The sequence below is a fragment of the Cololabis saira genome, chromosome 8 (genome assembly GCF_033807715.1).
Source record: "Cololabis saira isolate AMF1-May2022 chromosome 8, fColSai1.1, whole genome shotgun sequence".
Classification (NCBI taxonomy): Eukaryota; Metazoa; Chordata; class Actinopteri; order Beloniformes; family Belonidae; genus Cololabis; species Cololabis saira.
In genome coordinates, this window is record NC_084594.1 from 5,792,282 (window position 1) to 5,819,915 (window position 27,634).

Here is a 27,634-nt window from a genome sequence, read left to right on the forward strand (position 1 = left end):
TCTGGGTGTTTCTGCCGGCGCCTCCTTCAGGCCTGGAGGAGAACTGCATAGACCTGAGGAGCCACAGCTGAACTGAATCCCCTATAATTATGGATGGTTTTTGTCTCTTATCTCCATACACCCTGAGGAAGGCACAAGCCGACACGCGTTGGTGTTTTTTAGAATGTAACCCAGTCAAAATAAAGGTTTTTTAACTTTTTTCAATCCACCAGAGTGCCTGCATTTTTTCTTTTGACTTCACCCTTGCACCCATTGCAAGAGCACCGGTGGTTGTGGGGACACCAGCAGCGCTCCTGTTATTCTGTTTTTTTTTGTGGACTGATTTAATATTGGCATAAGTTGGAATTGAACATGACATAAAGACAGAAAGTGGGCGTGGTCCCGCTGCCCTGCTGGTTCCGCCCATTCCCAACCAGAACCCTGTGCAGTCTGAGGAGAAAGGGCCTTGAAAACGTTCAAACCCTCCAGAAGAGTTATGGGCGACATCAGCGCGGGTTGAGCTGTAATTATATAGTGTACGGTTACATCTGGAGCTGGTTGGTCCAGTTCTGCCCTGACCGTCCTCTCCACACCAGAACCTCCTGCCACACGCAATTTATAGGCTGTGGAAACTCACACTAATACAAATGCCTTTTTATTTATTTAGTTTTTGTTGTATTTTTATATTTTTGATCACAACAAGAGGGATATACTGTACATACATAGAACACAAAACCCCCACATCTCAACTTCCAATAAGAAATGAAGTCAGTCAAAGTCCATACACACCGAGACATATTTCATAGTGCTATAATCATGACAAATATTCAAACAAAAATAGATAGTACTACCATATCAATGACTCTGAAATAATAATTAAATAGTTAAATAGTCTTCCTACCATACTTCATGATGAAAGGGACAGTAGGAAACACTTCATGTCATAATTTTCTTATCCTAAGTTGGGGCTGGTCCGTTAAAGAACCAAAATGATATGCAAACATACAGGACTGTCTCAGAAAACTAGAATATTGTGATAAAGTTCTTTATTTTCTGTAATGCAATTAAAAAAGTATTGCTGATTATGGCTTACAGTTTAAGATTAAGATTCCCAGAATATTCTAATTTTTTGAGATAGGATATTTGAGTTTTCTTAAACTGTAAGCCATGATCAGCAATATTAAAATAATAAAAGGCTTACAATATTTCAGTTGATTTGTAATGAATCAAGAATGTATGACATTTTTGCATTACAGAAAATAAAGGACTTTATCACAATATTCTAATTTTCTGAGACAGTCCTGTATATCCTCAAAACAAAACTGAAACAAAACCAAAAACCTAACAAAACAAACAGACATAAACGGTGGGAAAACCCCACTTAAAACAAACCAGACAATAAAACAACACAAACCAATGCACTCAGATCTTATCATTATGACTATTTATTTTATATATATATATATATATATATATATATATATATATATATATATATATATATATATATATATATATATATATACAGGACTGTCTCAGAAAATTTGAATATTGTGATAAAGTTCTTTATTTTCTGTAATGCAATTAAAAAAACAAAAATTTCATACATTCTGGATTCATTACAAATCAACTGAAATATTGCAAGCCTTTTATTATTTTAATATTGCTGATTATGGCTTACAGTTTAAGATTAAGATTCCCAGAATATTCTAATATTCTAATTTTTTGAGATAGGATATTTGAGTTTTCTTAAACCATGGTCAGATTACAGAAAATCACAATATTCAAATTTTCTGAGACAGTCCTGTATATATATATATATATATATATATATATATATATATATATATATATATATATATATATATATATATATATATATATATATATATATATATATACAAACAAAAAAAAAAAAAAAATATATATATATATATATATATATATATATATATATATATATATATATATATATATATATATATATATATATATATATATATATGTGTGTGTCTTTTATTGATAAATGAACGCTGTAGTACATAACATTAATAATAGAGGGATCACATGTGGTCTCGCAGGGTCTTGTTTCTCTGGGGATTCGAGCAAATAAATCTTTGGTTTTCCTTTATCTGCCGTTTCCTCTCCGTCTGTGAGCTCTGGCCAACAGTTGGAGAGTCTGTGAGCTCTGGCGCACACACACAAGTGGAAACTGGAAATGGGAGACAGACACAGAAAGAGAGAGAGAGGGAGAGAATTGGAGAAATCCCTAGAGACAGACAGAGAGAGAGACGGAGAGAGAGAAAGAGGAGGAGGAGGAGGAGGAGGAGGAGGAGGAGGAGGAGGAGAGAGGAACAGCCAGGACCAGACAGACGTCCCTCGTCACTTTAGTCGCCGGTCACTCGGCGGAAAACACGGATGTGTTCAAGCGTGTTTTCCACCAGAACCGGACTATAAATGAAACTATCCGAGGAAGATTTTATAAAACACTCAGATTAGATTAGATTTCCAACGTCGAGGTGGGAAAAAAACCAAACACTGTTCCAACAGTTATAAAGATAGATAGACACAGCGCTCTGAGGAAGAGGAGGAGAATTGAGAGAGAGAGGAGGAGGAGAGAAACCCAGACAGGGGAGGACGGGCGGACCGGAGAGGAAGGAGAGGAAGGAGAGGAGGCTGGAGAAAAAGCAGAGGAAAAAGGACGGATTTCTGGGGGAGTTTGGGTTCGTCTCGGTCTCCTCTCTCCTCCAGACCCCTGCGCGTAAAAGCCTTCCCACCCGCGGCGCATTCATGTCTGACTTCAGGAGGCTTTAAATGTTCAACTTGATGGGTGTTTTAAACGCCTCCGCCGCCAATGTCTCCTGTACTTGTAACTGCAAGCGCCTCACCTCCCACCAGAGCATGGAAATCAGTGAGTAACTCCCTCATTTGAGCACTTTTCCTGTCGTTTTCAGAGTAAAAACTCTGTTCCTATGCGCGTAAAAGCCGACCGTCGCGGTCGGCTTTTACGCGCATAGGAACAGAGTTTTTACTCGAGATACAATAACAGAGAGCATGAAAACCGGTAATTTTTATAATAATAGTTATATCTGAAGTGGAAATGAATGATAAAAGCGGCTGGTTAAGGTGTCATTTTCACATTGGAGCGACGTCTGATTTTGAACTTGAATTTCAAGCAGCCGCACTTCGCTCGAACAGAGAGAGAGAGAAAAAGGAAATTGCCTTTTTTTTGTGTCTGCGGTTTTTTAACGGTTCAAATTTGATGCAAAGCAGCTTCAAACTGGTAGGATTTCGAGAATCCTGCCCGAAAGATGAAAAAATTGTGGTTTTTAAAGAAAGAAATCAGAAATAAGAGGAATAAAAGTGCAAGAGCTGGAAGTTTTATCGCCGTTTCGACTGAAGCCAGATGTCCGTCTGTCTGGTGTGTGTGTGTGTGTGTGTGTGTGTGTGTGTGTGTGTGTGTGTGTGTGTGTGTGTGTGTGTGTGTGTGTGTGTGTGTGTGCGTGTGTGTGTGTGTGGTATCCGGGAAATCCCTGTGTTTGCAGGTGTTTATGTTTTTGTGCTGTTTTTGGGGGCGACTGTGGATCCAGTTATGATGTTGTGGTGTCATTTATAGATGAAAGCTCTGTGTGTGTGTGTGTGTGTGTGTGTGTGTGTGTGTGTGTGTGTGTGTGTGTGTGTGTGCAGCTGAGGTCATCAGCAGCGTTGACTCAGACACATTTTCAGTTCTGGAGAAATCATTGCACATGTGTCAGTCAGCGATGCGTCTCTGAATAATGGACTGGCTGTTTTCTCTGCAGAGTAATACTTTTCTTTTATTACCCACAGCTCACATTCTAGTGCTGCACTCACTTTTCCTCCTTTTCACGCGCGATCTGGATCCTATAAACATTTAAATTCATGCTATACAGCAGAGAAACTCAGTAAAGGTTGGATTTACAAGTCTGATTTTAGCTTTTATCAGTGTTGCATTTCTACAATGTAAATTTCATTGTTGTTATTCCATTCTATTCTATTCTATTCTATTCTATTCTATTCTATTCTATTCTATTCTATTCTATTCTATTAGATTACAAGATTTATATGCTTTAAAAAAATGAATCATCTTTGAGGAGAAGCAGGTTTTGGCAATATGAGTCAAACTTCCCACATGTTCCTGTGATTTAAGGTTGAATATTCAGCAATATTGGTCTAAATAACACATTTTAACTCCATGTAACTGTCACTTTTATTTAAAAGCTTCTTAACTGTAAGTTTTTTCCTTTACAAATGTAAACAACGGCGGTGGAAAGTGTTCCTTTTTTGCACGTTAGCTGAAAAGAAAAGCTGAAATTGAACTGGGTAATAGTTTGATTTTATTAATAATAGAGACGTATCTGCGGTCTAGCAGGGAATTTATTATTCTCACTTTGTAAAAACAGAGATTTTTGCTTTCTGACTTGATAAGTTCATCAGGAAACCACGGAAGTATTTACGAAACTCCCACGTTATTATGGTTAAGTATGTTTAAATATGTTTTAGCGCTCATGTGTGGTTGCTGTGATGAGTGACGAGGCTGGTAATTCAGGACTCGTACACGAAGTCGTACATTCTGAAGTCATGAAGTCAGAATTTATGACCTTTCTAACCCGTCAAGCGACTCGACTGCAGCCGCAGGTCGATGCAGAGACGGAGTAGACCTACGTGTGAACCTGACGGGGCTTTTACCTCCTAGTGGATCAGAACCCGGGGAGTTTCAGCCGTTTGGGCCTCCAGACTAGTTCAGAGCCGTCAGGTTGGACATGCGGCCCCCTGTCAGCCCCGGCCCTGCAGGGCCGCAGCGTTAGGCCCCTCAGGGCCCCCGGGGCTGTGCTGGCCCCCCGGGGGCCCCCCAGCATTACCTCCGTCTGGGAAGATCCCCATTAGCTTTTGCAAAGCAGCAGCTATTCTTCCTGGGGTTTTCATATTCTCTTGAGTGACAATACAGTGTACACACAATACACACCAAACAGAAAAAATACTCATTCACAAATATACGTATACAGAAACACAAAAATTCACACATACAAAACATATAAATAACAAAATATACAACACAAGCTCCTGCATTGAATCATCATGAATACTTTTGTTACATTGCAAAGATGCCATGACCCAACAATATGAGTACCCAGTTAAATATTAATCCTTAAAGTTTTGTGTTGAATAATAATCTTTTAGTTTCATTTTAAAACTAAGCACATTTTTATGTTGCGTTATATCACATGTCACATGACTACATGTATATATGTATATGTATATATATATATATATATATATATATATTCCTTCCTTCCTTCTTTCCTTCTTTTATTCCTTCCTTCCTTCTTTTATTCCTTCCTTCCTTCTTTCCTTCTTTCCTTCCTCCCTTATTTCCTTCCTTCCTTCCTTCCTTCCTTCCTTCCTTCCTTCCTTCCTTCCTTCCTTCCTTCCTTCCTTCCTTCCTTCCTTCCTTCCTTCCTTCCTTCCTTCCTTCCTTCCTTCCTTCCTTCCCAAACATGTATGTTGTGCGTTGATTTCACGCAGAACCACAGATGTTGTAAAGAAATTGAAGCGAAAAGAGAATTATTTTCAGCAGCAATCGGGCTGTTTATTTTTTATAATCAGTCTCAAAATAATGAAAAACAGAGAGAGAATATGATAAGATGAGCAGAAACGGTGTTGATGTTGTAGTTAAAGATTTAACCCCGCTGGGCCGCTGGTTTCATCATCGTTGGGCAACATTTTCTCAATAACTCTTTAAGTATGTTGGAATGTGAGCGATGTCGGATAGGAAGCTGCGTTTCTGAACCGTCTCTCGTCTCTGTTTAAGAAAGAGTAGCCGTGATGAGACTTTGACCGAGTCCAGGTTCTGTCAGGCTTTATTCAGGGGGGGAGTGGGTAGCTGCCATCTGGAGGACTGGGATTTATCTCCATTTAAACTCTATCAAGTGTATGCAAATGCAGACATTTCTCTCCTTTTTTTTTCTAATTCATCCGTCTCCAAACGCTGCTCACTCACCCCTCCAGCTCCGGGCTGTAGGATTGTGTTTTTGATTCTGCTTTCATTGTGAACGCCGTCATCTCAAACTCTCCCCTGCTGCTGGTAGAAAAGAATTTAAAGATCCGCGCCTGCAGAGCTCACACCGGCAGAGAGGAGATATTTTGTTTCATGCTCGTCCAAGCCGTCGAAGCGGCTCCGACTGTGAGTCATTCTGCATTTTCTACATGAAAAGTGGATGTGATGTTTTCCTTCAAGAACCAGGACCACAACAAATAAACACAGAAAAAAGGCATGAAAGTGTGTAGTAGGGATGGGTGGTATGGACGAAAACATGTATCACGATAATTTCTGGCATTTATCCCGATAACGATAAAAAAAATACCAATACAAAAAGTGTCAACGGGAATTTTTCTTTCTCTCTTTCTTTCTTCCTTTCTCATTTCCTCAATTTATCGTTTTTACCGTGAGATGATAAATTCTTACCGTGGGGAATTTTTTGGACGGTTTATCGTGAACGGTAAAATATCACCCATTCCTAGTGTAAATGTTTCACTCGTCTTGTCAATAGTGGTGCAGATCGTTGCCTGGACTTGTAACAGTAGGATGAGATAAGAATGCAGATAGAAACACACACACACACGGACATGCATGCATGCATGCACACACACACACACACACACACACACACACACGGACATGCATGCACACACACACACACACACACACACACACGGACATGCATGCACACACACACACACACACACACACACACACACACACACACACACACACACACACACACACACACACACACGGACAGGCATGCACGCACACACACACACACACACACACACACACAGACATGCATGCACACACACACACTCGCACACACACACACACACACACACACACACACACACACACACGGACATGCATGCACACACACACACACACACACACACACACACACGGACATGCATGCACACACACACACACACACACACACACACACACACACACACACACACACACACACGGACATGCATGCACACACACTCACACAATTCCTCCGTCTGAACACAGACGTGATGTTTAGTCTGGAGGATTGAAGGAGGAAAACAGATAAACCAAAGAAGGAGTGCAGACGGAGCAGGGAGAGGGAGGGATGTGCTGTAACTTTGGAAAGAATGAAGGGCTGTAGGCTGAGAGAGAGAGGGAGAGAGAGAAGAGAGAAAAGAGAGACGAGGACCCAGAAACAAGAAGCCGGGGAGGTGTTGTGTGTAAAAGCCCAACCTCATGCAGGAGTTGACAGACTGAAACTAACGACGCATTGCTCTTTATTACAAAAACAAGATTAATTTTAAGCCGGTGCAGATGTAGCGGGGCAGCGCGCAGCGGAGGGTGACGGGGGAGATGAAAGACAGAGGGGAATAAAAGTAAAACACTAGATAATCCACATTATACACGTGAAATATGGGGATCAAAGGGAGGATGTCAACATGATAGAGAAAAGGAGGAGGAGGGGTTGGGGGGGATCCCTAAAGTTTATTCCTCAGAGGAGCTGAAGAAACACATCTGGAAGAACGCTCTCATCTGAGAACAGACTTCTGATGATGTGACATGTTGTTGTTGCAGATATTAAAGCAACAATTGCTTCAGAAAGTTCAGTTCTAAGACTCAACGAAAACAAAAACACGCAAAGAGTTTACAGAGAAATAATGGCACTTTTCCACTAGTACCTCGTCAGCCCGGCTCGGTTTGGTTCTTTCCCACCAGGCTCTAACGTGCCGAGTAGATACTTTTCTGTTTTTACTCTGAAGAGGTTCTAAATGGCTGTGATGTCATCACAATACAGGCCACCGATTGGTCGGGGGGTTGGAGTCAGACGTCTGAGCCAGGATGTGGACTCTGACAGCGACTTCTTGTTCATTTTATTCGACCAGCAACGGCACCAAAAGACTGTTTCCTGATCCAACTCTGAGATCTACCAGGAGCTCTGTCACTTCATAGCTGCTCAGCTACCAACGGACTTTTCAGCAGCGCAGGAACTAAAAAAACATTAAAAAGCATCGCCGCTTGAAGCTTCTTTCACTCTCATTTTTTAACTTGATATGGAACACAAGCCACAGACCCAGCAGCACATTTCTATCATCTCCTCCAGGTTCTACATCTTTAGTGTTGTTGTCTTATCAAATACGTCACAGCAGCTTCACTCCAGGGCCGGTTCTAGAACATGATGACTACGCTGCATCTCAGATCAGAGGGGGTGCACATGCCTGGCACGTTATTCAACACTAAATTATGCATTTTCCCATCATTTCAAGCGGAATGATACTAGCAAAACAAGAATATTTAAAGTGTATTTCAAATGCTTTATTGCAGCAATATTGCTGCAGAACAAAGAAAATGCTACATTTAGTCTGGGCTACCTCACCCATCAGACAATCTAGCAACAGTTGTTTCTCAACAGTTGTTTCTCACCCTGAAAATAAAACATAGAAATCCAAACTAATTTTATCTATACAGCTCAAAACCATCACTAAACATGACAGTCATTTCAAGTGGAATGATACCAGTCAAACAATAATATTTAAAGTGTCTTTCAAGTGCATTTTTTCAGCAATATTGCTGCAGAACAAAGAAAATGCTACATTTAGTCTGGGCTACCTCACCCATCAGACAATCTAGCAACCATCGTTACTTTGTGTTAACGGAGCAGCAGAGAGCAGCGTCTTGCTGGTGCAGGAAACTGCGTGCTGGACGCGGATGAGTGACGGACACTGGCTGATTTATGGTTCCGCGTTGCACCAACGCAGAGCTACGGCGTAGGATACGCGGGGACGCGAACTTACAGCGTCGCCACGTATCCTACGCCGTCGATTTAACGCGGAACCATAAATCAGGCTTAACGTGGGCGCATTTGTCAGTTTTCTTTTCGTCTTTTCAACTGAGCATGCAAACACATGAACTGAGGGTGCAATGCTGATGCTTATGCACCCTCGTAGAACCGGGCCTTCTTCACTCCAACTCGCCTACTTCTGCTCCGGGTCCTGGAATGTAGTGTAAAAGAAACCGGGCCATGTTTAGTTTAGTTGAGCCGAGCATGTATTAATGGAAAAGTCCCATTAGAGTCTTTTTTTATCAAATTTGTTCCACGTTAAAGCTTCACCAGCCTCTGCTTCACACTTACTTCCCTTGAAAGTGAGAATCTCTTGTGATAAATGCAGTGTACTAATCGGTGGTAAATTAGAAAGTTTGCAGCTTCCTCGCTGAGACGCAGGGAGGTTTGGGAGACATCAGCGTGTCCGCTGGGTTACAATTCAATTAGTGATACACCGGTTACTGGATTTGATGCTAATGCAGCTCAAACTGAGGTTGCATCCTGTCCCGTTCACCTCCACCGGTCTGAGTCACCAGACTATCATTTATCTGTCTGTACCCCCCCCGTCTCCATCTGGGGCTCAGAGTGTAATTGTAGGGTTTCATTTACCTGCCGTATAGAAGATCTCACACACACACACACACACACACACACACACACACACACACACACACACACACACACACACACACACACACACACACACACACACACACACACACAGGCCCATATGCAAAAGAACACACATCTGCTGGGCTGCAGACGCCGCCAGTCAAAGCACATGACGTCAGCATTACTCACAGGTTAGCCATGTGTGCCGGGCTGTGGGTGCACGTGAAGTCAGCGCTGCTATCAGCTCCGAGGAGTCATTTCCTCCACGTATCCCGGCTCCTGCTGCATGTGTTACTACATGTCTTCACGTCCACACGTCCGCATGTCTCCCCAGCCAATGCTAACGCTATCCAGATCCGCCGTCTGAGCGAGTTCATCTGGAGGCTAAAAGTCTTTTATTTTGGTTATTATTGAGTTTTAGGGGGAAGGAGTTGTTGCGTAGACGTCAGAATCCATCCTTCACTGATCTCACTTTACTGAGTTATAGATTTAGGATCTCGGCCTCGGCTTTGATGGATAAAAGGCAGGAATCGAGCGCCAACATCCGAACATCGGGGTTGAAACCGATGCAGGGAGAAGAAAACTCTATTTCTAGCAAGAAATATATATTTTACTTTCATAATATTCACTTCAGTGAATGTACATAATCACTCGCTTTCCCTTGTTGCGAAGCCTTTTTCAAACCTCACCAGAATAAAGGCTGATTTATGGTTCCGCGTTACACCAACGAAGAGCCTACGGCGTAGGTTACGCGGCGACGCGCGCCGTACCCTACGCCGTAGGCTCTGCGTCGATTTAACGCAGAACCATAAATCAGCTCCGGAGCCGGCAGGCAGAAATCTCGTAGCTACAACTGTTAGATTTCATCTATTAAACCAACATTTATCTTCCTAAATGATTTATTTCAGCCAGCGGTAATTCTCCACAGAGCAGCAGGTTTCTCCCCGGGACGACGGCAGGTTGACCCGGCGATCTGAGCTGCTGCTGCTCCCCCGGACCGGCGGCTCTTCTCCGAAAACATTGCAGCAAATTGAAACGCAGGCTGCGCAGAATGTACGTGCTAGTCGGCCGTTGGGTGTCGTCTTTGCGGTGTGTCTAGTGCTTCTTTATTGAGCCCGACACAGGCGACGCGAGGCGACACAGCAGTCGGCCGACAGCGGGCGACGTCGGGTTGGTGTGTCCTCGGCTTTAGATAAACCCACAGTCCATGTGTCTCTTGTGTATTTTCTCGGGGGCACGCACTATTCTGTGCTCTGATATCGTCTGATATGCAGATTTAAATGGCATCAAGCAAAAGCACAGACAGATATATGTTTGAAAGGCTTTATTTGCCTCTAAATCACCAGGTGTTACCATGTATCATCCATTCTTGAGCGCTGGTCTTTATCTGAGTCTGAACTTGGAGACGGCGTTGCTCCTGCTGCGAGAGGCCTGATGTTTAATTCTGCTTCTGCCAGTGTGTTTGCTTTACAAAACTAAGATGTTGATGCAACACGCTTGCAACGCTCGCCGCGCTTTAATGTAACTCTCAAAGTTGCGCAGATGCAACTTCTCGCTGAGACAAAAGTCACGAATGTGTCGCGGCGAGAGAAGACGCGGACCGTGAATCCATTTTTCTTTTTCTGTTTAATGTTCCGTCTCGTTTATTCTCCTGGTTTAAACTGGTTTAAAAGTGTAAAAGCAGAGTGTTTTTTCTCTGGGTTGATGTTTCTGGGCCCTGGGAAACAGCGTTGGGCAGGGTTCGTCTCTGTCGTCTCCGTCCTCACTTCTCATTGGTACATTTTTCTCTCCTTTTCCTGCTTTTTCTGTCTCGTTCCATCTCTTCTTGGCTCCCGCTCAGTGAATCATGGAAATGAAATGAGTGAGTGTGTTCTGGCCGGCCTCCGAGACTTATTATGTAAACCTGGCTGTCTGGCTGTCTCATGCTCTGTGTAAGTGCGTTAGCAAGCGCTCACATGTGCTTTTCTTCTTTTGTTAATTTGTTCTCTGCATGCCTGTGTGACGTTTTGATAGTCAGCTGAGGGAAGATCTATAACTCTTAAGTTTTAAAACCCAAAATAAGGTCGTGCACGTCGTCCTTCCATCAGAGAAAACAGATCTGGATCTTTTTTTTTGTGTTGTTGTCTGTCTCCTTTTTGGGTGATTGACAGCTGGCATCGTCCCAGAAACACAATCGCTGTAATCCCCGAGGACGATAAACAGACTCAGACTAATTTGTTTCAGTAGAAATTATCCGCCAAAACTTTGCTCAGCTGCTTTTCCTTTGTTTGCAGAAGTGTTTCACTGCAGCCGTGTCAGTAAATGTTTGACGTTGAAGGTAAAATAAAGGGCGTTATTTTAACGGCAGCTATGCTTTTCATGGAGAACAATTCCTGAAGAGAAACTATGCAGATCGTGTGCTGACAAAAGTGCAGCATTGTGGAGCTCAATGCAATTAATCTTCTGTATATATGTTTTTTAACTATATATTTTAACTTCTTTTTATCCTTTTTCCATGTATGTGTATGAATGTGTGTTGTGTGTGCTGCTGCTGCTCAACGTGAATTTCTTCACTGAGGGATGAATAAAAAGGACTATCTAATCTAATCTAAACTAAATCCAGAAAAGCTGCTATAGATGGTTATGCAGCCCATGATTGATTGATTGATTAATTGATCAGTCAGGTGTACAGACCAGGGACCTCATTTAAAATGGAGTGTGTAGGATTCATACTAAAAGTGCACGTACACCCAAAAGCTGAAAATGGCGGACGCAAAAAAAAATCCGGATCTATAAAACCATGTGCGCACATCTGAACGCAATGTTCTCTTTATAAATCACAGTCCAGCTGGAAGGTTGTGCAGCTGAATCCGCCTCATATCCCGCCCTCTACACGCCCACTTTTTACCTTAAATGGGCAATGCAAAGTAGTATTTGCATATGAATAAGCCTGCTGAGCATGCGCAGCAGCTTCCTGCAGCCTGTTTGGCGTCAGAATGAATGAGACGTGTCGAGCCACCGTGACACTGACTTTCACTGAGATCTGAGATGGAGATGTTGTGGATGAGGTGGAGGCAGGAAAACCACATTATTTGGTGGTCACAGTAAAAGTAGAAAAAGTATATAAATAGTATAAAATAAAGCGAGTGAGTGGCAGCACGGCGTTGCTGCGCTAAATGCCGTGAGTTCCTCGAGGCAACAGGGGGACACACGTCCCCCCGTCTTTTCAAAATCATGTATTTGTCCCCCCCACTTTTTACAGTTTAAAAACTAGCGGTAGGCTCAGCCTGGAATTGCAAATCATCAAGACACTCAAGGCTGATTTATGGTTCCGCGTTACACCAACGCAGAGCCTACTGCGTAGTTGCGCGTTGCCGCGTACCCTACGGCGTAGGCTCTGCGTCGTTTTAACGCGGAACCATAATTTAGGCTTACACCCGCACGTAAAGGTTTCACACGCGCGTAAAACTCATTAGATCTATGAAAAAAAATCTGAGCCCCTTTAGGGGCTCCGTAGAGCCCCTAAACGATCTACGGAGCCCCTCATTTGTTCTGTCCTAAAGCGGGGGTTCAAACGCTGAGGTTCAAACACAGAGGGACACGATCAGCGCTATTTTATTATACAGTAAGTCTGATATATATTGTGATATGTGATGACATTATTAAGAGTATAACATGAATATGGCTTCATTTCACGACCTCACAGCCTGCGTCGCCAGTTCCCCATGTCTTAGTTCCTACGGGAGGGTCGGGGTTGCCGTAGGGATACGCAGATTTTTCGGTTAGTTTTTTCTTTTTAGATCCCAACCTTTGCGTAGAAGGTGGCTTGCACATCTTTCAGGCCCTTTTTGTGCACAAGCAAGCTTTATAGATGAGGCCCCTGGGCCGTGCGGAGGAAGTTGAATGTGGTCTTAACAGTGACTGTTGGGTCAACTCAAATATTTAAACTTTTTAAAGTGTAAAATTTTTAAACATGTAAAGCACTTTGTGCTGCATATTATGTATGAAAAGTGCTTTATAAATAAAGTTTGATTGATTGATTGATTGAAATGGCTGGTTTTAATTTAAATAACACAGTTTCTAGGACCTCAGATCTAAAGATTATTATTATCCAGATCAAATTAGGTCAGACGACTTCTCCTCTTCCTCCTGTCATTCCTCTCTCACTTCCTTCCTTCCTTCCTGAAGTCTTTCCTTTCCTCTCTGATCCACTTCCTCTCCGCCTGCAAGGATCCCAAATGTCCCTCAAGTTGTCATATTTCCCTGGATGTGATTATCAATAAATCCATGTCTTTGTTTGAGGACCGAGCGAAGACACGTCAGACAAACCGGTTGAGAGATTAAACACTGTGATAATTAGCGGATGCCAAGTCCTCAGCTGCAGCTTCGCCTCCCCGGCTTCCTTTCATTCACTTCAGCGGCCGTCCTCTCTCTCTCTCTCTTATTTTGTCTACGTCTCTTTCCGTTCTTTCATTCATCCTCTCAGCTGTTCATTGTTTGGTGGTCTAGACACCAGAAACACCCACAGAAGAGCCTCATCATGCATGTATGTAGATACATGCAGCCTGTGCGTTCGGGGGTCAAGTTCATTGACACTTTGGGGGCGGTGTGTGTGCGCTTGTGTGTGTTTTTTCTCTGCATATGATCTGCATACGAGACAGCTCTCAGCTGAGGCCCTCTTCAGTCTGCTGGACCCATTAATTAGTCTGCAGTCGGAGCCAGCCCTATACGTCTGAGTCGCTGCGTCAATGGATCCAAACACAGAGAGAGAGGCTGCTATAAATACGGGCAACCACCGTCTGACTACATGTGGCAATCTGGAAGAGATTGTCTCTTGTTTCCCGTTAATTTGTCTGTGAAAGAAGGAGAAAAAAAGAGGGTCCTTTATGACTGTCTCCTGGTGTAAATGGTTGCAATGCTGATGTTGTTTAAGTCAACACATCCTGCCTCCATTCCCATGAATCACGTAGGAACCGTCTGGAACGCAGAAACCTCGCGACAACATCTGTGTGCGGAGGAAATTAGCGTGTCTAGTTCTGGTTAATTAGTCTGAGGAGTCAAGATCTGTCTGTGCACCCCCCCCCCCCCCCGTCCTCCCGTCGTGGGGCAGATCATGCGATTAAAAGGTGTGAAAAAGTGCTTGAATTAGTCGTCAACCGGCGTCGGATTCAGAAACGACCTCTTCACCAAACGCCGACGCTGTCAGCCGTAATCTGGCTAAAAGAGACTTGTTTATGGGCTTTAATTGGACATCAGCGTCGGTGCACTCGTTGGTTTAGAGCCCGTTGGAGATACAAGTGAAAGTGTCACTGGAATATGGTTGAAAAATAGTCGGAAGTTTCTCGTGAATTACTTCAACCAGAAGCCGTTGTCATCTAGACTTGAAGTCAGGCTTGTTAAAGGGAAAAGAAACCAACAGAAGTTGGTGAAATTAATGTTTGCATTCAGCTGAGCTGCTATTTAGGAATCATTTTCACACGATGTCCTGAACCATCTATGAAGTGGTGTTAGTAACTTACTTGAGTAAGTTTTGGGAAATGTTGTACTTTTAGGAGTAGTTTTGAATCACTATACTTTTTACTTTTACTTGAGTAGATTTGTGAAGAAGAAACTGTAATCTAAATGTTTGTTTTTGCATGTTTTGTCACATTTACACAGACTCAAACACACACAGAGTTTCTATGAGTTCATGGGCTTGTTCTGGTTCTGGTTAAAAAAGAAAAGCACGAAGGCTTGACATTTTGTGCTACTTGTGCTTAATTTATTTTTTTATTCTGTTATTATTTTATTTATTTTATTATTTATTAAAGTACTTGAATTTACTTTAAGATTATTTTAATTTAAGCTATTTTTTTATTTTTTATTAATTTTAATTTATTTTATTGATTTAATTTACCTGAAGATGATTATTTTGTACTTTTGTCTGTTTGAATGGTTGTGTTAAAAAAATTTAACAGTTTAGCAAAGTTTCTTCACCAAGTAGTTTTTTACTTTTACTCAAGTAATTATTTGGATGACTACTTTTTACTTCTACTTGAGTCATATTATTCTGAAGTAACAGTACTTTTACTTGAGTACAACGCAGTAAACGCAGAAAACGCACAAAGATTTCATCAGGAATTCAGACGCACGGGTGCAAATGTGAGGCCAGCGTCGCTCTGCATCTGCGTGCCGGTCGGGGCTGAACTGAGACAGTCTGGGTGTCTGGGAGGGCAAAGGTCAAAGGTCAGGGGTCGGGTCGCAGAGCTAAAACGCTCCTTGTTTCGGTGGTGGGGGAGCGTGGGAGGGCGGGGCTTATTCCCTTTTATTTCAACACTTATTGTGCTCTTGATCATTCCTATTGGGCTAGAAATATTCTTAGAAATTAAATATCTACAGGACTGTCTCAGAAAATTTGAATATTGTGATAAAGTTCTTTATTTTCTGTAATGCAACTAAAAAAACAAAAATGTAATACATTCTGGATTCATTACAAATCAACTGAAATATTGCAAGCCTTTTATTATTTTAATATTGCTGATCATGGCTTACAGCTTAAAGAAAACTCAAATATCCTATCTTAAAAGAATTTGAATATTCTGGGAATCTTAATCTTAAACTGTAAACCATAATCAGCAATATTAAAATAATAAAAGGCTTGCAATATTTCAGTTGATTTGTAATGAATCCAGAATGTATGACATTTTTGCATTAGAGAAAATAAAGAACTTTATCACAATATTCTAATTTTCTGAGACAGTCCTGTATGTTTATTTTGTTTTATTTTATCAACAAGGACTTTTAAAATCCATCAATCCCTCAGATAAACGTTCCTGATCAGTCATTTGAGGATGTTTGACGACTTTTAGGAGGCGTCTTGCGAAAAACCTCTTTGGGCTCTCAGCCGTCTTTTGCATGGAGTCACCTGCAGCATCACTCATGAAGCTGGTCCGTATGACTGATTGATTGATCTGCTGGTGATCGGAATCGGCCAATCTGTGCCCAGCGATCTTTGTTCGGCGCTGATTTGAGCCAGGAGAGTTTTCATGCACCGTTCCCTTAAAAACATGATCCTGCACGTGGAGTCACGCAAGGATGTCGGCGTATTTTATCACTAGAAACATAGAAATATTGAAATAAGAAAAACCTGGTCAGTGACATTTGGGTGATAGATAAACCGAGTTGAGGTGGTGTGGCATCAAACGCTCGTCTCTTTAGAAAGGTTAATATCGGTATCATGTTTTTGTTGCATCGTCTTCCGAGATAAAACAGCGAAGAATCAGTAATCTGGGAGGTGAAACTACGATCCGTTTTCCATTTTTTATTATCAAAACAAAAGATGGGGAACGGATTATTTTGGATTATTTCTCTATTATTATTTTGTCATTTGAAAAACAAAAAACGGATGGCCGCGACGTACACGGACCCGGTGGAGCTAAATCATCAACCAGTCAGCTGGTCCTGACTGTGAGACGGAGTCTAGACAATGAACACACACACACACACACTGTGACACAACTCCCCTCACCCACTCAAGTCACAGACGCTCATGACCGTGGGCTTGACCCACACACACACGCACGCACGCACGCACGCACGCACGCACGCACGCACGCACGCACGCACGCAGACCCCCCCCCCTCCCTACACACGCACGCACGCACGCACGCACGCACGCACGCACGCACGCGCACGCGCACGCACACGCACACGCACACGCACACACACACACACACACACACACACACACGCTTGTAGCAAAGGGCTGTGTCTGTTTCCTTGTGCCCTCTGGCTCATAGGAAACAGCTGGGACCACATCTTTTGCATCTACAAACACACACAGACCCCCCCCCCTCCCTACACACACACACACACACACACACACACACACACACACACACACACACACACACACACACACACACACACACACACTCTACTCTGTTGACATTATTACATATTCACGTAAACTCGCTCACAGGCGCGATGCACAAGTCCGTCCCATTATAAATGCTTATCCCGACGTGAACCGAGCTACTTCAGTAACAATAGCACAAACCCCCCCTAAACACACACACACACACACACACACACACACACACACACACACACACACACACACACACACACACACACACACACACACACACACACACACACACACACACTAGATTACAGTGTGTCTAGACGGAGCAGCAGGCCAGAAAAGCACAAAGGCACAGACTGTATTCTGTTACACATCAAAGATTTGGTTTCAATCATTTTAGGACAAACGCTGGAGTACTTCACAGCTCTCCAGCCCGTCAGAACATGACTACGTGACAGTCGGGCTGAGGATGAAGGTGCATCGCTCGTCCACTGCGCTGTGACCAACAGATCGCAGCTTTTTGCTTTTTTTCCCCCGACATCATTGGGTATTTTTTTGTCCAAACTTCAAAACAGAGCTTAAATGTTTGTGTTTGCTTTTTATTTGAGTTGCTGAGAAAGACTTGAAAGCAGCGGCGGCTGCGCTTTTTTATCACCTTGACTCCTGAAGCTTCGGTGCAGGTTATCAGCTCCGTTTCTTATCCATATGTCAGCGCTGCCAGCGAGTGCACTGAGGATTATCGGAGATAAGGAAGCAGGAATGTAGATGCAAGACTCAAAAACCATAATCAGATTCAAATATTTCAGTTCAATTCAGCCGACAGATTGCATGAAAACCCTTGTTCGATTCAGCCCCCCTGTCCTGAGCAAGCACCAGGCGACTGTGGAAAGAAAAACTCCCTTTTACTCAGGTTGGGGGTCGAGAGGACAGGAAAGGGGAGAGAACAGCAACACGCCGGAATAAAACTTAAAGCAGTTTTCACATATGTTGGTCTTTGATGAGCTCCAGCTTATGTGGTATAATTTTTCAGTTTTGTTCGGTTTCTTTTCATTCTGGTCCAAACGCCACATCAGAAGCGACGTGTGCTGTCGTCGGTCGATATTAGTGAAGACAGAGCGATATGTTTCCATAACGACCGGCTCGAAGTGAAGCAATAAAAAGCAGCAACGCAACAAGTACACGTTGCGACTGAGTGTGTCAGGCCTTCTGTCAGACTGGTGTGGTGAGGACCCAGATGCAGGAGAGCGAGGCAGGAGTTCAACAAAAAACAGGGTTTATTCCAGAAAAGGCAAGAACCAAAAACCAAAAGCGCTGCTTGGCAGGATCAAAAAAACAGAAACAGAGATCAAAACCTGGAGCAAGAACAGGAAACATGGAGGGAAGCACAGTACGGAACCACAAGGAGCAAGGGAATGACAAGACCAGATATACACAGGGGATAACGAGACACAGGTGCAGACAATCAGGGCAGATGGGACACAGACGGGGCAAAACAGAAACAAACTGACTGGGCGGGAAGTGTCAAACCCTGACAGAGAGTTGAAAATGTTTTTTGTATTGTTGGTTTTTTACCACTCTAGACACTAGAAACTCAGAAGTCAAGTTCATTTACAAACTATATATCTAATTTTCCACCATGGCTATGTCTGAAATTGGGACACAATGATTAGTTGACGTTTTTCTATCTTTGCTGAGAGTTGCACATGCGCAATAACGTTCAGCTGTTATCGTTGCTGTGCGTGTTTTTCCAAGAGAGTGAGGCATCTTCTCGCATTTCTATCTTTGCTGAGAGTTACACATGCGCAATAGCGTCCAGTCGTTATTGTTGCGGCGTGTGGTTTTCCAACAGAGTGATGCATTTTCCATTCTTTTTCAATGGCTGCGTCCGAAATTCCATACTTCCACCCGAAGGAGTATGCAAAATGAGTATGCAAAGTTTTTTAGTGGTCCGAAACATTAGTACGTACTCAATAGTATGCGCTATCCATACTCATTCCGGAGAATGACGTGAAGTGTGCGCTCTTAATAGTACGTCCGAATGAATGCACATTACTGATATTTACTCAAAAGTGTGCCAAATTTAAGTATACTTTTTAGTATATACTGTTTAGTATGGCATTTTGGATGCACCGTATCTTTGCTGAGAGTTGCACATGCGCAATAGCGTCCAGTCGTTATTGTTGCGGTGTGTGTTTTTCCAACAGAGTGCAGCATCTTCCGTTCTTTTTCTATCTTTGCTGAGAGTTGCACATGCGCAATAACGTTCAGCGCCAGGTAAACAATATGGCGATGGTCGATGCAACGCCACAGCAACTGGCAGCAAAGGTCATTAAAAGATGCATTTTTGAATCAAGTGGCCATCTTTCTTGTCTTTTATTGTTAATTAGCGAATCATTTAATCAACTTCATGCCAAAACTTAAAAGCCGAGAGCTAAATAAGAGCCATTTAATAATTATGAAATTCATGAGCAATACGATGTGCAATATTCTCTTATTCATTCATTTTCATAGTGTATATATAGTTATGTTTCCTGTTTCTTATTTTGTTTTTTACATAGTCTTTACATGTTTGCACTTTTATGGAGCTGATGCCTAACCTCATTATACCATTATAATGATAATAAAGGCTTTCTATTCTATTCTATTCTATTCTATTCTATTCTATTCTATTCTATTCTATTCTATTCTAACCTGATTAATCGACAAATTGTTTCAATAGTTGACGACTAATGGACCATCAGACTAGTCGTTAGTTGCAGCCTGAGTCTGGTTGTGATCTAACCACCTCCATCACTAAATAATCACAAGTATGGTGAGAACTATGTAGTTATTTAATCAGCTGAATGAACGCCGCTGCGGTAATGGCAGATCCTTCAGATCCTTCTCAAACAGACCGCGACGGCCCTGAACGTTTCGGTTCAGGAGAACATCGTGAGAAAACGTGGGAACATGGGAACCTTGGTGAGACGCAGGTGTGTGTTTGTGGCCCCTCCCCGTCCACCTCCCACCTCCCACCTCCATCGTGGAAACTTTGGAACACCTTCTCCTCACTTTTGTCTCTTTTATCTGAACAAAGCGATGTGTATCTGGCAGGAAGGAAACTATTAAAAACGCGTCCCGTCACACCTCGGCTGAAAGATCCGGATCACTCAGCTTCCGTAGAGACACGACGATGCACAAGTTGTTTGCTTTTGAGGCACAAATGTTTATCCAGATCATTTTGAATTCAATCTATACATTATAGTAAATGTGAGCAACATTGATGCTGCATAAAATATCCACCAATTTAATCATTAGCTCGTCACAGTCTAAAAGATGTCCACTCTTCAGGGTTCAGTGTTTTCCAGATGTTACTTGACAAACATTTACTTGAATGTTCTTCCAAACACACGACGTCTTGTTTCTGGCACGTTATCCGCAGCAAACACGCCAGAAAAGATTCAGACCGTTGAATATTTCCAGTTTTTCCCCGGGCTTCTCTGCCTACCTCCCACTCAGCCATTCCTGCTCCTTGCGACATGTCGTCCAGTGGCTTTTTGTTTCCGCCGTGTTTGGGTTTGGGCAGATATTTGTTTTGTCTGAACTGCAGGTTATCTCCGCCTCGCAACACAAAACACGGGCACAGACACAAAAAGCGAAGGCGAGTTGATTCATGTGGAGGATGTAGTGAGATCTGGGCCGATTCCAGACCAGAGAGGACCAAAGCCTCTCTCCTCTCTCTCCAGCGCCAGGTGTTCAGGGTTTGCCGCGCCGACGCAGGTGACGCGTCTGAATGATAAAGACAGAATAGTGACACAATCTTTACACAGGATTTACATTGTGATCATTAACAAATAAGGCGCATTTCACTTGCAAGACTTGATTGCATTTGATCAGTTTCAGTTTCTAATCTGGTTTTAGGAGGATTGCACCTCTTATTATTCAGCTCCTGATGAGGTCTGGTCTGGATCTGCTGATGAATCCCCAAGGGGGCGGGTTATGTTTTGAATTTGAATACGTTCGTATTCCTAGTATTACATGCACCCCAATGGGCAGTGTGGCTGAGCTGTAAATAGATAAAAGCCATATATATGTTAGGCCTGTTTTGAAAAAATCGATTTCCCAATTCTAAATCGATTCTCATATTAATTCCCTAAAAATCGATTCATTTGTCTAAAAATCGATTCATTTGTCTAAAAATCGATTTTTTGGGGATTTTTTCTTTGTTTTTTTTTTATTTTTTTTATTTTATTTATTTATGTTTTTTTTTTCATCATTACATTACAACTTTTGGTTCTTTTTTTGTTTATCCCCAAAAAAGGAATGTTTTGTTGGACACAAGAATAGCTAGTGCCATGTTTTTGCCTTTAAATATGTTTAAAGGTATGAAAACATTAAAGTGTTAGGTTATAATTGCATAAATTGTCTATATTTCATTACTTTATATACTGTCTTGGGGTTACTTTTGCAAAAAATGCTAAAAACCAAATGCTCAAAAATTAAAAACCAAAATAGACCGAAAATGGAACAAATAAAAACGGAATGTGGGAAAAAATAAAAGCGATTTCATCCGTCTCTGTTTCCTCCCTGGATCTGTTTGGTAATTCTGCCCCACGATGTTTCTGTTCTTCAGTTCTATCAGCATTCTGGGAGCTGATTGGTCCTTACAACATCATTAGCTGCAATACTTGCTGTTTAATCTCAATATAATACTAGTAGTAATATTCTGCATAATTACAGTCATTTAATTCATGCAACAGATCAAAAAACAGTTTTAATAACACTAACCCAAATCAATATCGGAATCGAATCAAATCTCGATAATCGATTCTGAATCTTAAGAATCGGAATCGAATCGATTCTTGACATTTGAATCGATCCCCAGCCCTAAAAAGCCAATCAGAAGAAGAGCTGCAAGTATCGAGGCTTTGCACGATTTAATACTTCTGATTTTATTCTTTTTGTTTGTTTTTGGTTCAATTTAAAACTCGATCTGCTATTAAAAATTGACCCAAACTGAGTCCTGATTCAGAAGAGAATCGTACCGATCGAAGCAAAATGCAGCTTAAAAGCTGATTATGTTATTAATGTTATCTATAAGTTAGATACAGTTATGATACAAATACTATCTGAACGTGTCAAATCCCTTGTGACTGTTAATTATAAAAATACTAGTGCAGGAAAAGGTTAGGACTAAAACGGTGATTTGTTTGTGTTTGAAGAACCGGCTGAGCTGGTTTTAGTTTGGCAGCTTAAACACTGTTTTTGGGAAGGAACATATTTCTTGTTCACACACACACACACACACACACACACACACACACACACACACACACACACACACACACACCCGCACACGCGCACACGCGCACACGCGCACACGCGCACACGCACACACACACACACACACACACACACACACACACACACACACACACACACACACTGTCCCTCTCATCCCCCTTCGTCTTCTTGATTTCACTCAAAAACACCTTAGAAAATGTTTTTCTAGGAAGGAAAAGTTTGCGAGATTTAAAACTTCTGTTTGACCAGTTTTCTCCAAAATCCATAAATACGTAAGTATGTTCATAAACACGGTCAATTCTAACGCTCAAAACCATATTTATTCTTCTCAGGTACATTTCAGATCAGCGTTAATTTAGTGTCTCCTCAAGATTCAGATGCTCTTGCAGTTGATTCAAATCAGAGGGGACGACGTATTTGGTGAAAAAAAGTTGACAATACAATGATGGAAAAATAAAACAACCCCACTAACGTTTGAGTTGTTCTCAACCATAACATTTCTGTCGATTTGATTTGATTTTGCATTTGAACATAGTGAGTTTCGTTCGGAGGACATTCAGAGCAGGTTTTTACGGTGGCCAACAAGGGCCAAACGCACTGCAACGGCGATAATGCTTCTCAGTTAAGGAAAACGGCTTCAAGTACAGAAACGATTCAAATTCACAAACTCAAAACGAGGTACAAAAAGAGGAACGTGGTTTAAATGAAAAAACGTGCTGCAAAAAACAGACAAGACAAATGCAGTATCATTAAACGCGCACACACACGCAAGAAACACAGTGTTTACATCCATGGTTTAAACATACAGCGGGAACGGTAATGTGATTTTTATCTGACTATATTTATATACGATGTTTATATCACTGTACAACACTGTACATTACGAGACGTTTCTTTATTATATTTTAACGTTACAGTCAGCTGTTCAGTCTCTCTCTACATCCCGTGTGTCTGTCCATTGAGCTGTTACGTCGAGAGCGCCCCCTGCAGGTTTGGTGACCGGTTATGAAGCGTTTTTCTTTTGAAGATGGTTTCTTGTTTTATATCGTTTTGTGCTTTGGATCGTTTCTCTATTTGCAGCGTTTGATGATGCTGCATTTGTCTTTGTTTTTTGCAGCACGTTTTTTCATTTGCACCACGTTCCTCTTTTTGTACCTCGTTTTGAGTTTGTGAATTTGAATCGTTTCTGTACTTGACGCCGTTTTCATTAACTGAGACGCATTAGGCCGTTGCAGTGCGTTTGACCCTTGTCAGCCACCGTAGGTTTTAACTACGCATGGTGGACCGTATCGAGAGGAGCTGACCGAGAGCCCGTTTAGGCGTAGACGCTCTGCAGCACATCGCCGTATCATCAGCATAAAGCTTGAACGTGATACGTTTTGATTCAGATTACTTTGATAAGGACTAAACCTCAACAGACCCTTGATTACGCTGAGTTTCCTGAATACCTCGTTTCTTCTTTATATCAACTGCAAGTCCTCTGGAAGGCTGGTGGCTTTCAACGTTTGGCACTCACTGCTTTGCCGTTTGCTGTGTTTCAAGATTCAAGGAGGTTCTTCTTTAAAGTCTGGTGAACTGAAGTTTATTATCCGTAGATGGAAACTCTTTCAGTTGTTTTTATATCTTAACAAGAGCAGACTTCCTGGAGATTAGCCTATTGTTCAGGTCTGCAGGTTCACCTGAATTAAACGAGACAAAGCCGAAGGCCGGCATCCAAAACAGGTATTTCATTTAAAATAATTTAAAAAAAGAAGCTGTGGATGGATTCATGTTTGAAGAGTGACAGCTGAAGCGATTGAACCGACACGAGAGTCGTCACCAGCAGAACCGTAGCTTAAACCGTAGCAGCAGCACGGAGGTCGGCGGTGTCATTTGGTCGGGTATTAATAAGGAATATTAATTATGATTAAATGACTTATTGAATCGGCGTATTTATTGTCATCGTACAAGCGGCGTAACAACATGTGGCCGCTCTCAAACTGCAGTTACAAAAACAATGGATGAAAAATATGAAAAATGAGGCACAACGTCTTTTCTGCTTCAGTTTGGGTCTGACGGGGCTATGAACGTCTTAAAGAGATTTACGGTTCAAGTATAACTGGTTTAGGTTTCCAACGGGAACAATTTCTCTAAAATTACGGTTAGTTTGAAGCTTTCTCAAACAAACAACCAGCGGAAGTGAGACGAGGAGGTAAAATCTCCTTCTCACCGCTGGAGATGAAAACACATTCAGAGGAAAGTTGTTTTTGATCAAAATCACAAAACCCCTGCTCTTTTGGGTTATTCACCTCTATCACACACACACACACACACACACACACACACACACACACACACACACACACACACACACACACACACACACACACACACACACAGTCCTTGCATATTCTACATTCTTGCCTCTTCACTACTTGTAAAAGTGTCTTAATGCTCTCACGAAGAGAAAACGCTCTACCCGCCTCTAACTTTAATAAAATAGTGGATTACTGAGACCGTAGTTTAGCATCGATTCCCCGTCTGTGTGTAAATTTGTCATATCTCTGATGTCACACCTTTTACATTCAGATCTCCACCAAAATGTGACAAACACACAAGAAATGCCCCCAAAGTTCAGCAGGTGCAGCTTGTTAGTGCTGGGCGGTATACCGGTTCATACCGAATACCGGTGTTTATTTTTCTTATGATATGAATTTTTCATATACCGTAATACCGGTGAGTATGTACAGTAGCGTACACAAGGTTGGGAACGCCGCGCAGCGCGGCGGAACGTCGCGCCGCTGGACACTGTTTGTGAGGGGACTGTTTAGCGAGTGAGCAGTGCCGGCAGGGAAAAGTCAACAGTGCCGCGTGTCCACATGTAACCTAAATCTACCATGGCCTCAGCATTAGGGCTCGGCCAAGTGAGGCTTTATAAATATATGGGCTTTATAAATTTATTAAATATATGAGCGCGGAGTCGGCGAGGAGCTGCCCGCGGCGAGGAGTGCCTGGGCGCACAGTGAGTCGCGCTGTGAAGCCTGATTTATGGTTCTGCGTTAAATCCACGCAGAGCTTTCGCCGTAGAGTATGCCGTAGGTAGCGTAACCCACGGCGTATGGCCTGCGTTGGTGTAACGCGGAACCATAAATCAGCCTTAAACCACACCTGCAGCCCATCAGCTCATCAGGAGGAGAGGTTAAAACAGCAGGGCTGCGAGTTGTTCATTGCTGGTTCGTTTTGTTAACTCTGAGAGCTTTATTGGTTTGTTTGTTAGCTTGCTGGTGTTTTTTTTTTCTCTGGGATTTTTGAGTTATTTATGAAGAAGTGCAGCTTTAGCCCCGCCCCCTGCAGGTGTCAACCGTACAAGCCGCTTTCAGTGTGAACGCTCCAAACAGCGAGATGCTGGCGTCGGGAGATTTTTGACGCTTTCAGTGTGAACGCAGGGTCAGACGTCTGACTCCAGCACCCCGACCAATCGGTGTCCTGTATTGTGATGATGTCAGATCTAGGTCCGACTCAGCCACTTACAACCTCGGCAGAGTAGTTATAGAAAAGTATCTACTCGACACGTTAGACCCCTGGTGGAGAAGCGCAAAACCGAGGCGAGGCGAGTTGGGCTGAGTAAGTACTAGTGGAAAAGCGCCATAAAGACGCGATGCAGATCCTTCACGGGTCTCACGGTGGGACAGTGTGCCGGGGAAACTGAGCTGATGCCGGCTGGGTGGGTACAGGTGTCCTCGTGCACGCTCGAAAGTGTCATTAATGTCTAATGACTCTCTGGATCAGAGCCATCGTACACAACACAACGCACAAAACACACGCAAGTGACCTCACGACCTCTTTCACATTCAAATGAACCGTGTGAGTTTGTGGGTGGAGGGGGCAGGGAAGATCCTTCTGGCTAGAACACACACACACACACACACACACACACACACACACACACACACACACACACACACACACACATGCACGCAGAGCCAGACAAGCAGCTGATAATGAGGTTTGATTTTCATACGTTTCAGACAGAAGACTGCAGGTCAGTGTGTGTGTGTGTGTGTGTGTGTGTGTGTGTGTGTGTGTGTGTGTGTGTGTGTGTGTGTGTGTGTGTGTGTGTGTGTGTGTGTGTGTGTGTGTAAACACTCTCACTCTTCACGTGCTCGTCTGTTTCCAGGAACACGACCAGTCGGGCAGGTGTGTCGTTCGCTGTCGTCTGTGTTTGGTCTTTAGCTCGCAGATGTTTTCAATGTCAGCAGACTCAGGTCTGTTTGCAGAGCGTGTGTGTGTGTGTGTGTGTGTGTGTGTGTGTGTGTGTGTGTGTGTGTGCGTGCACGTGTGTGTAAAGCACAGTCAGACTGCTGTGCTGTACAAACATCCGAGCCCTCGAGACTTGTATTTTGCAGGAATAGTCTCTCCAGGTGCTGATGTGTGGCCGTGTTGTGGCTAAAGTGTCTGAAGTTGTGTCTGAAATTATTCACAAGTGATGTTTAATTTATGAAACTATGCGGCGTATAAACACGGATAAAGGTCGTCTCTGTGTTATTATTTAGAGTGTACCGCGTCTCAAGACCGGGCTAGTTTATTTATATCGTACAGTTCACACCTACAAGCAGTTCAGAGCGCTTTTAAACATATTATATGACTTATATAGACGCTTTTAATGCTTTTATAGTCATTTAATTAGCCAGTGCTGAGTTTGGAACCAGGCTTTCTGGTCCCACGGACAAAGAACTGTCTCCGGGCCAGAAAAACCAGAACAAATGTGGCACCAACGTCTTTGACGGTTGCAGAGACGTAATGACGTGGCTCCCCTTAGCACCCGAGCTATGGAAAAAACAAACCAGTTCTCAGCTGGTTCCCAAGTTGAACGAGTTGTGAACCAGAACCAGCCCTGGAACGGGTTTGGTGGAAAAGGGGTATCAGTACTGTATGAAAAAGTGCGGTGGGGCACAGAGCCGTCCTGCAGGTGGAAACCAGGTGGTGATCGGTCCAGTGGTGGAGGAACGTCACACATCAGTTTTTGGGCCAATCCCAATAAACCCCCTACTTTCTACCACTAGCCCTAAAAATG

At 42.7% G+C, this 27,634-nt stretch overlaps 1 protein-coding gene across 2 annotated transcripts in view; it reads left to right on the forward strand.

The window, feature by feature from the left end:
* Window positions 1–2,364: 2,364 nt before the first annotated feature.
* The window catches only part of pmepa1 (prostate transmembrane protein, androgen induced 1), a 53,173-nt gene continuing 27,903 nt past the window's right edge, over window positions 2,365–27,634 (forward strand). For both annotated transcript variants that reach the window (XM_061726617.1, XM_061726618.1), the window contains exon 1: window positions 2,365–2,890. In XM_061726617.1, the coding sequence (XP_061582601.1) occupies window positions 2,794–2,890 (97 nt within the window). In that variant the 5' untranslated portion in view covers window positions 2,365–2,793. The remainder of the gene's footprint in view (window positions 2,891–27,634) is intronic.